The following is a 14,897-nucleotide window of genomic DNA, read 5'->3' on the forward strand; positions in this document are numbered from 1 at the left end:
TCTAGTTGCAGAGAAGAGAGACTTAAATTCCAGGACTGTGAGGAAGATAGCTGCTTCAGCACGTCTGAAAAGCGAGTAGGGAATTAACTAAAGAGAGCCCTTACAAATCACAATAAGATCAGTCAGGTTCTTTTTTTCTTAAACTATTAAGTCATACACAGAATAGACAAATTTATAACACCAGCATTTGCGTGTTCTTGATAAAGCTTATGCATACAGAGTTGTAGGGGTGAAGACAGTTCACTAGTGATATTGTTGCTCAGGCACTACCATGTTCAGCACTATTCCTAGGATAATTTTGTATGTATAGACCTGCCACCTTTGAAGTCCTAAAAGTTTCAAAAACATTTCTGAGTGAAATGAAAATGTTAAAAAAAGTCACAGAAGACATGGACCCACAAGAATGAGAGGAATAGCCAGGCAATTTTCACACCTGAAGTGCTTTCAGCAGGATGTGGATTCTTTTCAGGTGGAAATAGGCAAATCCAGAGACAAAAGGCTACTGTTGCAAGTAGGCATTGCTTCCAGAATTATTATGGTCTGATTCTGTTATTAGTGCTTACTCTGGTTATGTGCCTTCAGCAGCTGCTATGTGGTATATCTGCAGGATCAAACCTTCTCTCAAGGGTTAGGCAGCTACAGAGGTAACTTTGATAAACTGTAGTTTAGAGTAATTAGCTGATGGAAATCTGTGTATACTAGGAGAGAGACTGTTTGGAAGGTTGTATACATCTGCCTAAGGAAATGGATTTTTTTGTTTTACAGGCGTTTTTAACTGCCATAGGAGACAGGAACCATAGGGCTGTTCTTGCATTGGAACACATGTTTGCACCAGTGCTGGATGGGGCCGTGTCCACTCTGCTTGGGGTGTTAATGCTTGCAGGATCAGAGTTTGATTTTATTGTCAGGTAAAGCATTTTTGTGTTTTGACTTTCTTTCAAAAATAAAAATAGGTGTGCTTTAAATTTTTATTCACTTTGGTGAATCTGTCATTTTATTACTATGCATGATGTGTCAAGTATGCTTATGTCATGGTCCTGCTTTCCCTCTGTTTTATTAACTCCTTGTTACATGCTAGACATGGTAGTGTTTCCATTGCTGACATTAAAATCTGTTCCAGGAAAATCTGAAACTTAGCATGAAGGAACACAAAAATGCTGCTCTTTAGAAAGTTTGCTGATTCTGGGTTTGAATTAGTTCAAAGCATCTTGTATTGTCCAGTATTAGCTGCAGCTGACCTTTAGCCTTGAGGTCCTCCAGACTTCTTGTATGCACAAGAATTTGTATGCAAAAGACATGTGAACCTACAAACATTCAACTGTGCTGCAAGTGACTCTCTCAGGGCCCTCCCCTTCTATCCTTATGTAGGTTTTACATAATGAGGAAAAGGGGTGGGGGGATGTCGGGGGGAGAAGGCGCTGTTTGGGAGCTGGGGAACCATAAATACGAACACAGAACTTCATACTAAAATTTTGTACAGCAAAGCCTAAAGGCCCTTCTGTTTAGAACTACAAGCAGGCTGTTTCTTGTGAATATAATTAAGAATGTGTGTTTGTCAAGTATAGAGGAAAGCAAGTCTTTTCTTGAGGGAAATTTGAGAAGTGCAATGAAACAGATCCTCTTCTATTCCAAACAACCTGTGGAGCTCTGCAAAATGGCTAATCTTAGAAGTAACACAGGCTCTTTGTGGTAAACTATAGTGCACATACACAAAAAAATAATCCAAGCCCTAAAATGGAACTGAGGTAGAACTGGGCCAAATAAAAATGCTCTGAAAGATGGCTTAACTACTTAGGTAGACATAAGCTGGATAGATGACTAGACTTAACTGACATCCATTTGACAACAAGAACAACAAATGTCAGGGGCAGGAACTGAGAGAATGACTGCTAAATCTCATCAGGCTTTTTGTTTATGTATGAAAGAGATTTGAAGAAAGCAGGCAGTTTGTAGTTAGATCTCATGAAACCTGCATGAAGGTTATTACTGTATAGGCATTCCATGTCCTGAAACAAATTTTTTCCCCCAAAATCACTATTTTTTAACTTTATTGAATTGGTATTGAAGAAATAGAATTATTCTTTTAGGACCTGATTTTGTAAGGGTTGGAATATTTTGATGCAAAGGTTACTGATAGTTTTAACCTAAATTTACAGGGGTATATTTTTGGTGTGCTACTTTCCTACTTAACAGATGAGACTTTGGCACACATTTTTGTGTCATAGCAAATGGAAGATTGTAGCAGCCCTTCACACCAAATTTGGATTGGATGTGCACTCAGTTTATAAAATGAGCCTTTCAACTTTTCAACTTACGTTATTTTACTTTTTTTGGCCATCAGTTTCTGTTTTTATAGCACAATCTCACTTCAGTTTGCTGTGTTTAAAAAATATAATAAAATAAACTATGGGGAGCATGAGCATTGTTAGAGTGGGCGAAGAAGATCCTAAACTTCCGGAAAGCGACAGATTAGTCCAGCAATGTGGAAGATTAAGTAAATTAACAGACACTGTATACACCAACTGGTCAAAGCTATAATCCTCCTGTTTATTCTAACGTTAGATGGATGAGATGCAAATGTTTTTAATGTCTGTTGTTGATCTGTGTCCCAGTTTAAAGTTCTGGTGGTTTATGTTAGTAGAGTAGATTGGCTTGCTGATTTTTGTTAATGCAGATCAGAAATTCCCAAATGTTTACAATAGCGGGATATTTATAGTTTTACAGGAGTCTGATATATTTGATCCGATGTGGAAACAGGGAGGCAGTAAAGTTTGTTGCCAGCTAGACAATGTAATCAGCAGACCCATTAGTAGCAAACTTGCCCTCTGTTCTTCTCCTTTGCCTTCTCCTCCAGGAATTTACCAAGACTGAGTCCTTGAAATCATTAGTTACAACGCAGCCTTAAGTTTAGTCTGAGCCCCAGCTGTGCCGAATACCAACTAGCAAGACTTTCCTTTTACTGACAGGTTTACCTTGGTATTCATGAAGGATCCCAGACCTTAGCCCTCAGTGGTGGGAAAGGACAACTACTTGTGCACTTTTCTCTTCTTCCATAGTATTTCAGCCTTTATGTTTGAATTGGCTGACGCAAAACAAGAGTATTCAGAGATGCTAAATTGTTCAACAAAAGATTAGCCTGCAATGCAGCTCTGCCATTGTGGAGCACTCTTACTCAGTACAATGCTGAAGCTTACTATAGAATGGGCATTTTCTTTGCAGAAAGCGGGTTCCTGTGTTGTAAAAGAGTTGCAATTCAAGCTATGTGGTAAAACTGGAACTCACAGAAATCTAGGCGTTAAGTTTGATTAATGAACGGCAAGGAAAACCCTTACCTGATATACTGTAGATTTAATTAGACATTCTGCTGTAAGTTGCAGAAGCATTTCACAGTGGATTAGCTGCTGGGAGAAGAGGGCTTCTTTTCCTTCTACACTAAATTGTTTAAATTCTACACCCTTCACTTCATTTGTTTGCTTCTGCTGGGTTTTCACTAATGGGGGCCCCTTTTCATTGTATTTGTGCTTTCAATCCATTCAGCCATTCCCTGTGCATTCCATATTTTTGTGTTTGTGTAACACATTCATAAATAACATTACATGCTTCCAGATTCTGAGAAATTAACAAATTTTTTCTTTCCTTTCTCAACTAACACTTTGTGGAATGTAGCTTCTCTAATTCAAAAGGTAAAAAACTCCTATATCTTATATGGAAAGTGATATAATTGTTTCCTTTGATGTTAGTAATATGTTAGAGTTAATTTAGTATCTGTATTATTTTTAACATATGTAGGAGTAATTTGTAATCCCTTGTTTCTAACAGTGGCTATTCTCTCTCACAAACCATTTAAACTGTACTTTAGGTATTTCTTTGCTGTTTTGGCAATCCTAACCATTCTGGGAGTTCTCAATGGATTGGTGCTGCTTCCTGTTCTTCTCTCATTCTTTGGACCATACCCTGAGGTCAGTAAAATTAATGGTGAACAGAAAAATAATACTATGTCTGTGCTGCTGTCCTCAATCACCCCCCAATTTTAGAAAGTATTTTTAAAATTTTCTTGGATTAAGTTCCTTGCTCTCAGGCTTCTTTATAAGTTTTTATTACAAGTGCTGTTTGTTACGTAGTTGATACTACTCTTTTTTAAAGCTGTTTTTTTTAAAATAAGTCTTGTTTTGGAGGTCACAATAAGCAAACCTGATATAATGTGATATGCAAACAAGTTTGTAACATTTCCCTCAATATTTTACAAAAGATAGTTTGTTTTGTACACATATTTGCTACTTCCTTACCTCACTGGCTCTGTTGTATTCCTGGAAGTGTTTAACTGAGCAGACCACCAGGAAGGCCTGTGTGGACCAGCACACACAGTGGTGGTCGACAGACCACACCTTGATAACCATGATTGGCCTGCCAGAAGGTCCCCACAGCCCAGTCACCTCTCCCTGCGGCATTCTCCTGCCTCAAGCAGCATTTTTGATGTGGGGAAAGCTTCACTTAGATATGTCATCACTTAGAAGACTTTACAGTACAAAGTCCAAGTCTGGACTCCAGGATTCACAGATACCAAATTTGTATTTGGTTGTCGGTCATTTATTGCCTGCTCTGTAGTTCATATAATTATTGTGTTATGGTGGGGTTATCTCTATCACATGTCAATAGAAGCAGTGTGCTGTGTTTCACATGTCATATGTGTGTAGGCACAAAAATAAAACACAAGTATTCAGCACTGGTATATTTCAGAAGTGTTTGGGTTCTTTTAATAATAGTAAAACAGTTTTGACAACAATGTGCACTCTCCTAATTCCTAACAGTATGCATGACGTGTCTCTTACTCAGACAATGTGAATGTGTGTGTTATTACTGCATATATTGCTGTGATGTGTGTATCCATCTCTCTTTGCAAACAGACTCGTAGTAACACTGTCCCAACCCATTGAGGTGCTTTTATGAAATCACTGCTAGTGCTTGCTGAAGGGAGAGGGGAGCCCAGCAGTTTTATATTTGCAAGTGCATGCACATACACACATGTATGCTTTTCCTGATACAATGATATTCAGAAGAATCTGTGTAGTCTTGTTTACATATGTATCTGCAGATGGAGGTCATGTCTTTTATACTTCCATTATTTTTTTCAGTTCAGTTTCTGTGTTCATCAGAAAACTGTTGCTAAGCATGTTGTGGCATGGCAGGGTGTATTTGGCAGAACATTGTTTGTCTCAAGCACTAGTGATTAAAAGGGTAAAGCTAGCTGAATGTAACTGAAAGTGTTGCTGTCATCAGGTTTCTCCAGCTAATGGACAGGACAGATTGCCCACACCATCTCCTGAGCCACCCCCTGGTACTGTGAGGTTTGCACTGCCACCTGGCCATACAAATAATGCTTCAGATTCCTCTGATTCTGAGTACAGCTCTCAAACCACAGTGTCTGGCATCAGTGAAGAGCTGCATCAGTACGAGGCCACACAAGGTCCTGGGGCACCAGTCCATCAAGTAATAGTGGAAGCAACGGAGAATCCTCTCTTTGCAAGGTCTACTGTAAGTAGCTTTCATATGTATTAGCAGGAGGGCAAGAAGAAGTTTTTTGGTGTGTTTTGTTTCGTTTCTTTTTAAAAATCTGTTTATTTTCATGGAAAAGTCTTTCTGACTGATTGTGCTTTGTGACTTTGTGCCAAAATCTGTTTGTAAGGAGTGAAGGTTTTCCTCATTCTCTCCTTTAGAACTGAGCTGGGGGTAAAGTGGTGGTACAAAAGCAGGGCCTTTGGCACGGGTAATTGCTGTTACATCCTATTGGCACCAGCCACAAGAGAGAGCTCTCAGTCTGTTTGATGACTTTTCAGAGACAGGAGGAAGAGAGATTAGAAGTTCCAACCTCTTTCACACAGCTCCTTGTGGATTGCTATCATATACCTCTCTGTGGCAGCACATTTTGGGGAGAAAGATTAGAGCCAGAAGAAAGCAGTTTAAGTGTTGTACCAAATCTTGGGCCTTGTTGCATCTTGCTACTGGGTTGGCATGATTGCGATTTCAAAGGAAAGTGAAAAAGCTCTGTCTCCTACCCCTGCTGATGTTGCATGCTGAGCTGCAATGCGGATCTGGTTTTGTTCAGCAGAGGCCTAGAAATAGGTACAAGCACAGCCACATTTGAAGTTGGTCACGGTTTATTGACTGATGTAGCTGCTGTGCTTCACGCTCTTTATGGAAATCAGAAAACAGATTCCTACAGTCTATACAAACTACTCTACTAACATCCTGTGTATGTTCCCTGCATGGAATGGCCTTTTCCAAATGCCTGCAATTCTGCTTGTTGAGTTAAGACCAAGTGCTTGTCACCCATCCCTTTGAAAAGATGGACCAGCATGTAGGAAGCTTACAATAATGTTTTCAGCTGTCATCCTGTGTTTTTCTGAATTTGCTTTCCAGATTTCAATATTCAGACAAAAACCATGGAAAAATCAATTACCAGGTTCCACAACATTCCCTTTGTAGAGTCAGAGCATTATTATTATTATTATTCCCAGCATAAAATATAAGCAAGTGTAGTATTTGCTTGCTTTGCTTTGTCAGAGGCGTAACCGTGTGTGTCTTTCTCAGGTGGTTCAGCCAGAAGCAAGGCATCAGCCAAGCCCTCGGCTGCAGCCAAATCCAGAGCCCAGTGTGCAGCAGCCGTGGCATCAGGGCAGACAGCCCAAAAGGGAAGCGAGGGAAGGGCCGCGACCACCTCCTTACCGCCCTCGCAGGGACGCTTTTGAAATTTCTACTGAAGGGCAGCCGGCACCCAGCAGCAGCAGGGATCGCTTGGGCCACAAGGCTCGCTCCCACAGCGTGAGGAGCCCGGCATTTGGGGCTGCAGGTGCAGCAGGAGCAGCTTACTGCCAGCCCATCACTACTGTGACTGCCTCAGCCTCAGTCACTGTCGCTGTCCACCCTGCCCTGCACAGCCACAGCTCTCGGGGAGCGAGCTTTCCATCCTACGAGGGACACCACGAAGCCGGCCATGCGCCATTTGAGGACCCCCACGTGCCTTTCAATGTGCGGTGTGAAAGAAGAAATTCTAAAGTGGAAGTTATAGAACTGCAAGATGTTGAATGTGAGGAAAGGATACCTGGCAACAGCTCACAATAAGGTAGGTCCATGCCATGTAACTGCAAGCTTTGGCCTGTGTCAGGCAATGGTGTGATCAAAAGAAATAGGAAAAATAAACTTTCTCAGAGGTAACTTTTCATAGATAGCACTACTTACAGGTCACACTGATCACTTTAAATCTGCTAACTGTGAATATAGTACATTTTGCACTAGACATGAGGTTGGCTAAGATAGTGCACTGCAACAGTGGGAAGTCACAGTGCATTCAGGTATTAACTGCTTCAAAGAGCCTTGCAAAATGGATAAGTACGTCATACAATCCCAGTTTACCAGATAAGGAAAATAAAGCAGAGATGTTGTATAACAGTTTCAGAGCTGTGTGACTGCATTTACCATTGCATAAGTCCTGTCATCTGATCCCTGAATCAGGCGTGCTCTAAAACATTATATAAAATGACATTGCCTAGGAGAGTTTAAAATTGTGTTAGTTACTTCAGGAGTTGTTGTCTGGAATAAAATACTTCATGAAAGAAAGTCCATTTAAAGTCCATAATAAGGACTGAATCTCTCTGGAAGATGAGCCAAATGAGAAGTGGGAAGTCCTACTACGTCTAGTGCAGTGCTGCTCAGCAGAGTATCCCCTGCTCTTTTGGGGGGGCCTTCAGAGACCTCCCCAGTGACCTCGAACACTGGAGGTGTCTGAGCTGACCTCTGCCTTGCCGGGGCAGCTGCAGTGGCAGTTGCAGGTTTGCACAGGATAGAGCTGCCCATTGGACTTTTACATTGACAACTTCTTGGGGCTCTTACATGAAAAACCATTTCTCACTATTTTTACAATGCTCTTGTCTTTCAGGGGAAAAATAACGTGTTAGAGTAGTTACTTATCTGTGGATTACTGTTTTTTTCTCTTTGCTTGTCTGAGCTTTTCAGTGACAGACAGTGACAGTCTGAGCAGAGCAAGTAATTTTATTTTGATTCTAGAATATTTTGCATGTACATGTGCATGCATGTGTATGCACACACTCAAAGTTTTGATGGAAATTTTTATGATAATTCAAAATGAAACCACTTTCTGAATTATAAAACGTCTCGCCATACATCCCAAAGCGTAAATAGATGTGAATGCCTTTAGCCTTGCAGTCTAGAAATATGACAAATAATAGCATCCACAGAATAAAGTAATACTTGGGCTCAGTCTTTTCAAGCTGAAGTGTATGGTAATGTGAGATTCTTAAATAAGCTCAGTATTCAATGTAGCATACTTCTCATTCGACTGTTCATTGGTTTTGACTGAATTTGTCACAGCTATCTAAAACTGCAAACTTAGAAATTAAAGCATCTACATTTTTTTAATTTGCATCAGTATTTCTTCACCAGGAAATTAATGACTGAGATGAAAGTAGAGCTAGCATTTCCTGACTGCTAACTCTAACCACAAGAATAATGAAATTAGTTGGCTTCATTTGATTTGTTCATTTTTTCTTGAAATTTAGTGAATGTTTGCTTTTTTCTCTCTCCTTATTTGTAACAGGGTAATAACTGAAGCAAAGAAGAGGCCAAAGATGGAAAACTATATTCCAGAACTGCTTGAAGAGAAGAACTGCTTGAAGTTGTAGAAAAGGACATGCTGCATCAGGACAACAGTTCACTGTTACTGTAACCTATTGTATTATTTTGTTAAATATTTCTTTTAAGTATTTAAAAGATGTACACATATGTAATATACAAAAGAATGATGTAAAGTAGTATAGTCTGGAGTAATTTGCCTTTGGGCAATAGAATGGGGACAATATTGTGTGCTCTTTGTACTTTTTGTACATTGATGTCTGTGCCACAACTAAGCTTAATCTAGTTCTGAATTTCAGCATAAGTTGCTGCTGCTTAAATATTTTATAATTTACTTGTATAATTCTATGCAAATATTGCTTATGTAATAGGATTTTTTAAAAGGTACATGTCTGTTTAAAATATTTTAAATTTGTGTATCACAACCCTGTGGTAGTATGAAATGTTACTGTTAACTTTCAAACACGCTATGCGTGGTAATTTTTAAAATAAGCAAATATGAAGAAAAGCAAGTTAATCTGGGAGGCTTAAATAGACTTAGCTATGTGCAGGTTTTGTTTTGCTGTATGCATCCAAGTGTGCACCTGGAAATATGTGTGCTTTTGTGTGCATGTTCCTGGTGTACTCTAGTTTCTCTTTTACTGTATGTTAACACTTGGTGGGCTTACAAACCCACTGATGCTGATGTGAGTCTGGCTTTCCCTGTTAGTAGGCACTAGTGAAAACTCTGTTGTTGTTTACCAATATATACAACAATAGATTGTTGCCATCATCAAAGGCCCAACTAAAATACTAGAGAAGACAGGGAGTTGAGGTTTAGAATTATGTTTCAGTTCCCAAATCCTTAATGACCTGTTTCACATGACTTTAGTCAAGTCACTTAACTACCCGATGCCTCAGTTTTTCATCCTGTAAAATGGTTATAATTACACTTACCTACCTCCCAGGAATGTTGTGAGACTTAGTTACAGTCCATGTAGTGCTTTGAGGTTTTTTTCCCCTCACAAAATATGCCAGGTAAGTGCAAGCACTATAACCATTATTTTTTCACTTCCAAAGGTGCTGGGTATTGACGGGTGCTGGTGGTTATAGAAATACAATGAGCATCTGCCTTACTTTGATACTGTTAATTTGGAGTGGCTGGATAATGGATTGTTTAATGGTCAGCCACAGCTTAGCTGAGTCATTACAGCATTGAAAGCAGTATCTTTGGTCACCTTATTTTCATGGCAGGAAGGAATTAATAGTAAGTAATAAAAATCAAATGGAAGGATTAAAAAAAAAAGTATATTCACTTTTAAATATAAATGGCTTTCTGGTGGGCCGGGATGGTAATGACACTTAAAGCCTGGATAGTTCTTTTCTTTATTGTTTGTGTTTTCCCATGCTGCATTGGCACTTTTAATTATAACAGCTAAACTGGGATCTCTTTGCGAAACTAATTTAGCTTTTTGTACTATTGTTTTTAAACTAAAAGGGGATTGTTGCAGGTGAAGGGTCTGGAAAAACACTGCAATCTGTGTTCTAGTTGGAAACAAACCGTAGGAACAAAGAACCTTAATTTAAAATAATGCAACACAAGTTTTCATTATCTCTGTCTTCTTTTTTTAATCTTTTTTCTGCCCTTCACCAAGCTGTTTTTTTAGAGCAGGTAGATGTTCACTTTTGTATTCAGAGCCAAACACAACGAATATTCAGTTTCTAAATACAGCAGTGGTGGGGCTTTTCTTTATGTATACCTGAACAGCAGTGGCCAATTCTTTGATGGGAAAGTGTTTTTCTCCAGTGGCTTCAGGGAGTCTATCTTTGCCTACAGACCTTGCCAGCAAAACAAATGGGGATAATTAGAATGCACAAATTTCCATGCCTTTTTTGCTCACTTGAAAACACTTTGATATGAGGCACTTGTTTACAGATCTCCAATGTGAACGCTCGAAGAGCAGGTGGCGAGAGCCTGGTGTCATTCCCGTGATACATAAGCTACTGTTTCAGTGCACACCAAGGGTTAATGTCACAACTGCCTACTGGTCCAGTTCACTGTCTAACATGAAAACTCTTGATGACAAAAAGATGAGGGGCCTCAATTTAGCACTAGCAGCATAGTGACCTCAGATCATACACACTCTGCAACAAAACTTCATGATACTAATTGGAAGCCACCTTCTACCACCAAGCTTGTGCGCTCACGTGCCAGAGATTGGCAGGGCTCCCGCTGGCACCACTCTGTGCCACAGGCTGCCTTGCTTCCTGCTCTTCCTTGGAGGGAAAGGGCCCAGGGCAAGCTGCAGTGTCTCCCACCTGCTCCTGCCCGAGTCTTCTTGCATGCTTGTGTGTGGGTGAGCTGTCTGCTGCTTTGTGCACAATGTAGACCTTCTTCTTCGATAGTCACATTGGCAAGGGGAGAACTCAGTGGCTGGCAACATTTATTTTGTTTTGGTTTCGTTTCTTAACTTTTTTAATCATGTGTGATATTTATATTTTTGTATCATAAGAATGTTTTTCTTACAGTATTTGTCATGCCAGTTTATAACAAACAAAATGCAGGGATTTTATTTCTATTGGAAACACTATTACAGTTATGTTTTTACTGTTTAATGGATTTTTATTTGTATAGAGTGCTTACTAATGTTAAATAGGAAAGAGTATATAACATTTACATTATGGACTTGTTGTAGCTTTTAGTGTAAGGAGTTAAAAGGAAAAAAAATATTCAAACTGGGTCTCATTGTCTGCCTGTTTGGTAGGAATGGGTTTGTGTCATTTCAGTTACAAAGATAAAATTATGCCATATAATTTATTTATATGAAAATTTATTTTTGTAGTGTACATAGTAGTCATCGAGTCTTTTGACAGAAGTATATTTTTAAAGAGTTTATATGTAATGATGATACCATTATGTTTTGGAACACTGCTGAGATACAATTACAGTGCACACTTTTCCTTGTAAACCCCCTGGAGAAAAAAAAGTGTTTTACAGTGTTAAGAGAGAAAGAGAGTGTGAATATTCATACAATTCTGAACTGTATTTTAGTTACCATTTGTGATCTAGCGTGGTTCTCATTTTAAGCTTCGAATGGAAATTGTACAAACTCTCTAAATATTAATGTTCAAACACTGATAGAAATTCTAACATAAATAAAAAAATATTATAACTTACTGGTTATGGATTTGATTGTTTATGGAATGCTTCTTTATTTACTGCTGGTTATCTCTGCAGGTGCAACCATGCAATCATTCTGATTTGGAGCATGAATCTGAGATCTCTCTGTATTTGGGATGTATGGGATATTCAGATTTGCCCATTTTGGAGCAGGAGCCATTTGTTACCCTGTCTAAAGGGTAGCATGCTGGTGCTTGCCTGTTGATTCTATTTATTACCTTTGCCTGTTGGGGGATAGGTTTAGGACTGGGTTATGCATGTCATTCTCACTCTGAATGAAACAATTTGTTGACTAAAGCACTTTATATAAAGGTTATATCTTCTGAGACATGGGAGAAAATGCTTTGTCTTTTTCCCATCTCTGTGGTTGCACCCTAAATTGGATAACAGAATCAGTCTGGTATTTCCACTTTGTGGAAGAAAAAACAAATGTGTTCTGAGTTCTCAAAACTACAGCCCTCCGAAAGAAGGGGGACTCTTGACAGAATTCACTCTGGGAAGTGTGCTACTGCTTGCCAGCCAGGATGCAGGTCTCTGTGCCCTGCACAAGCCCCACTAGGCAGGGAGGAGAAGCTACAGCAGAGAGCAGAGTAACAACATCTGTCTGAAGTCATTTGCATCACAAACTGCAGTGTGGTTTCTCCTGTGCAGACACTCTGCCAAGCATCCTTCAAAGTGCCACAGAGCCAGCAGTCCTTTACTTTATCCTTTAACCCTTAGATGATTTTTTTACATGAGAGTTCTAAACTTCTCATAAGGAAAAGTCCAAACCTGTCTTGATATAATTTATAATTCAGCCTTTACTTTCCATGGCCAGAGTAAATACAAATACAATTTTCAATTTTATGTTTTCTGGAAGTTTAACCACAAAAGAGAAAAGCAGAGTTAAAAGACTTGAACTGCAAAACTTCAACACATATGTTTTTACTACTCAAAATACTCTCCCTCACACCCTCAGGATTAGCCAGCCTGAGTCAGGTTGCAGATTTGGCTCTTGTGAATACAGCCCATGAGAATAGTGCTCACTTAGACCTTGCTTTAGCTCAGCTCACTCACTTCATCTTTCATGTTCCAGCCATCCATGGGAGCTGCTCCATTCACACAGCTGGAAGCCATGTAAATAAATCAATACATTCTGTCCGTCAGAACATGGATTTTTTTTTTTTCCTTTAAACATTCTGTTTTGCAACAACAATAGTTATTTACATAATATTACTTGTCATGTTTAGTTTTCTTATAATTTTACTGTCAGTCTGATTAACCCCAGGTAAGAACTTGATCTGATTTTTGCCAGAGGTTGGCCATAAGTAAACATGGTTGGACTTAAGTAAACATGTGGCCAAATTTGTGTTGGCATAATGCATGTATTTAACAGCTTCAGGAATGCTGCATGCTGCTAAACTGCAGCAGCACTGATATATGAACAGGTGTTTCATTTTTGTTAACTTTTACTCCCAAGGAGTGTTTGAGACACTGGCTGTTTATATCCAAATATACCATTGCCAAATTGTAATTATTTTTAATGTCTGCTTCAAGCAATGAGAACAATTACTACTTTCCAACTCCATTTAATCATTCTTGTCTTTTTTGTTGCAAACATGTTGAATCTTATTGCCTGAACAGGTTGCGTGCCAGGCAACGACACTACCTGGCTTGAGTGGCTTGAAAAAACACACACCCATTTTAACTTTCCCTGGTTAATTTCAGCTAATTAAGCAGAAAAATGGAGCAGTACTCGGCTTTAGAAAAAATAAAAAAAGTTTAATGTATATGCTGGCATATTTGATACTGCAGAAATAATTTTGCTCCTATAGACACTATGAAAGAAATCTCTGGCTCAGATACTTGGTTGTCTGGAGTGTCATTTGGGCCACTTATCACCCTACCACACCTTTCCTTATGAATGTTTCCACTCTCACTTTAACAGCTGTAACTGAGTGGGTTGCTAGTGTTTCAGCAAGCAGCACCTTGCCACTGGTGCAAGGCAAGGCTGCAATGGAGAACATTGTATTTAGGGTTAATGATGCACAGAACACAGAGCAACTTGTGTTTTAGACTGTTTTGCTAAGCCAGGCATTCTCACAGGCTCTTCTCCAGGCTTAACTCAAGCTGCCAGTTAAAAGTTGCTGGATCTGTGAATCTCCTAGATTAATTAGAATGTCAAGCGTGCACAGTGGATACAAACTTTTGCACAATGGAGCACAAAAAATGTGGCTTTTCTCTCCGGCCTTTCCATCCCTTGAGCTCACATCTTTGCATTGGATCCAACTTCACAGGCCCCTAGCTGCCTAACACTCCGCAGCCTAATGAAACCCGCTGGGGAGCAGGGCCGTAAACCACAGAGGCTGGGAAGCAGGGAGATTAGAAGCTGGAGGTTGGAAACTGCTTCTCAGGCAAGGAAGGGCTCTGCCTCGGTTGCAGAAGGGTTCGACTTCACTTACAGATGTGTGAACGAGGAGGGTTTCCCCAACTGTTGTGTGGGAAAGACAATTGAAATATTTGAAAAATTATTTATAGCAGAAACAAGAGACTCTGGGTGCTCTGGAAGGGGAAGAGCTCCACCATTTGATTTAGGAGACCCAAAATGATATTACAAATTTATTTCAACACTTATGTAAAACTGGTTTTACTGCTCCAGGTTGAGTCAAGTTTAGCACCTGTGGATATTTGTTTTGGGGAAAAGATTTGTAGGAAGGCCTGTCTGCCTAGGCTTTTGAAAGACAGGAGAAGGGAAAGGCATTTAACAAGAACTACTTGGCAGCTAAGAAGAAGTCAAAGGAGTAACACTATCATGCTTCTTTTTTTCCCCCAGATTTTGTAACTTCAACCAAGGGAAATCTTTGCTCTTTCTCTATCTGGTGACATGTCGTGTCTCATCTGGAAGGTGAGGGTTTGCACCTCTATGGTCTGTCAGATCTTAGCAGAGTGTCTAAGTTGGGAGCTTCCTTTAGGAGAGCCTGCTATCATAGAGTGCTGCTTCTGCACTAAACTAGCTTTTCTGACAGTATATATATTACTCTGTAAGTCTCAAACTCAGGTGACCAGTAGCCCTTGAGATGTCTAAATTTAAATTAATAATCTTGAGGTTAAA

At 39.6% G+C, this 14,897-nt stretch overlaps 1 protein-coding gene across 2 annotated transcripts in view; it reads left to right on the top strand.

The window, feature by feature from the left end:
* Nucleotides 1–11,802, top strand: part of PTCH1 (patched 1) — a 68,294-nt gene extending 56,492 nt beyond the window's left edge. For both annotated transcript variants that reach the window (XM_039729739.1, XM_039729741.1), the window contains 5 exons: nt 766–908; nt 3,860–3,959; nt 5,278–5,532; nt 6,589–7,120; nt 8,612–11,802. In XM_039729739.1, the coding sequence (XP_039585673.1) occupies nt 766–908; nt 3,860–3,959; nt 5,278–5,532; nt 6,589–7,119 (1,029 nt within the window). In that variant the 3' untranslated portion in view covers nt 7,120; nt 8,612–11,802. The remainder of the gene's footprint in view (nt 1–765; nt 909–3,859; nt 3,960–5,277; nt 5,533–6,588; nt 7,121–8,611) is intronic.
* Nucleotides 11,803–14,897: the final 3,095 nt, after the last annotated feature.

The sequence above is a fragment of the Passer montanus genome, unplaced genomic scaffold, assembly GCF_014805655.1.
Source record: "Passer montanus isolate IOZ18808 unplaced genomic scaffold, ASM1480565v1 scaffold7, whole genome shotgun sequence".
NCBI lineage: Eukaryota > Metazoa > Chordata > Aves > Passeriformes > Passeridae > Passer > Passer montanus.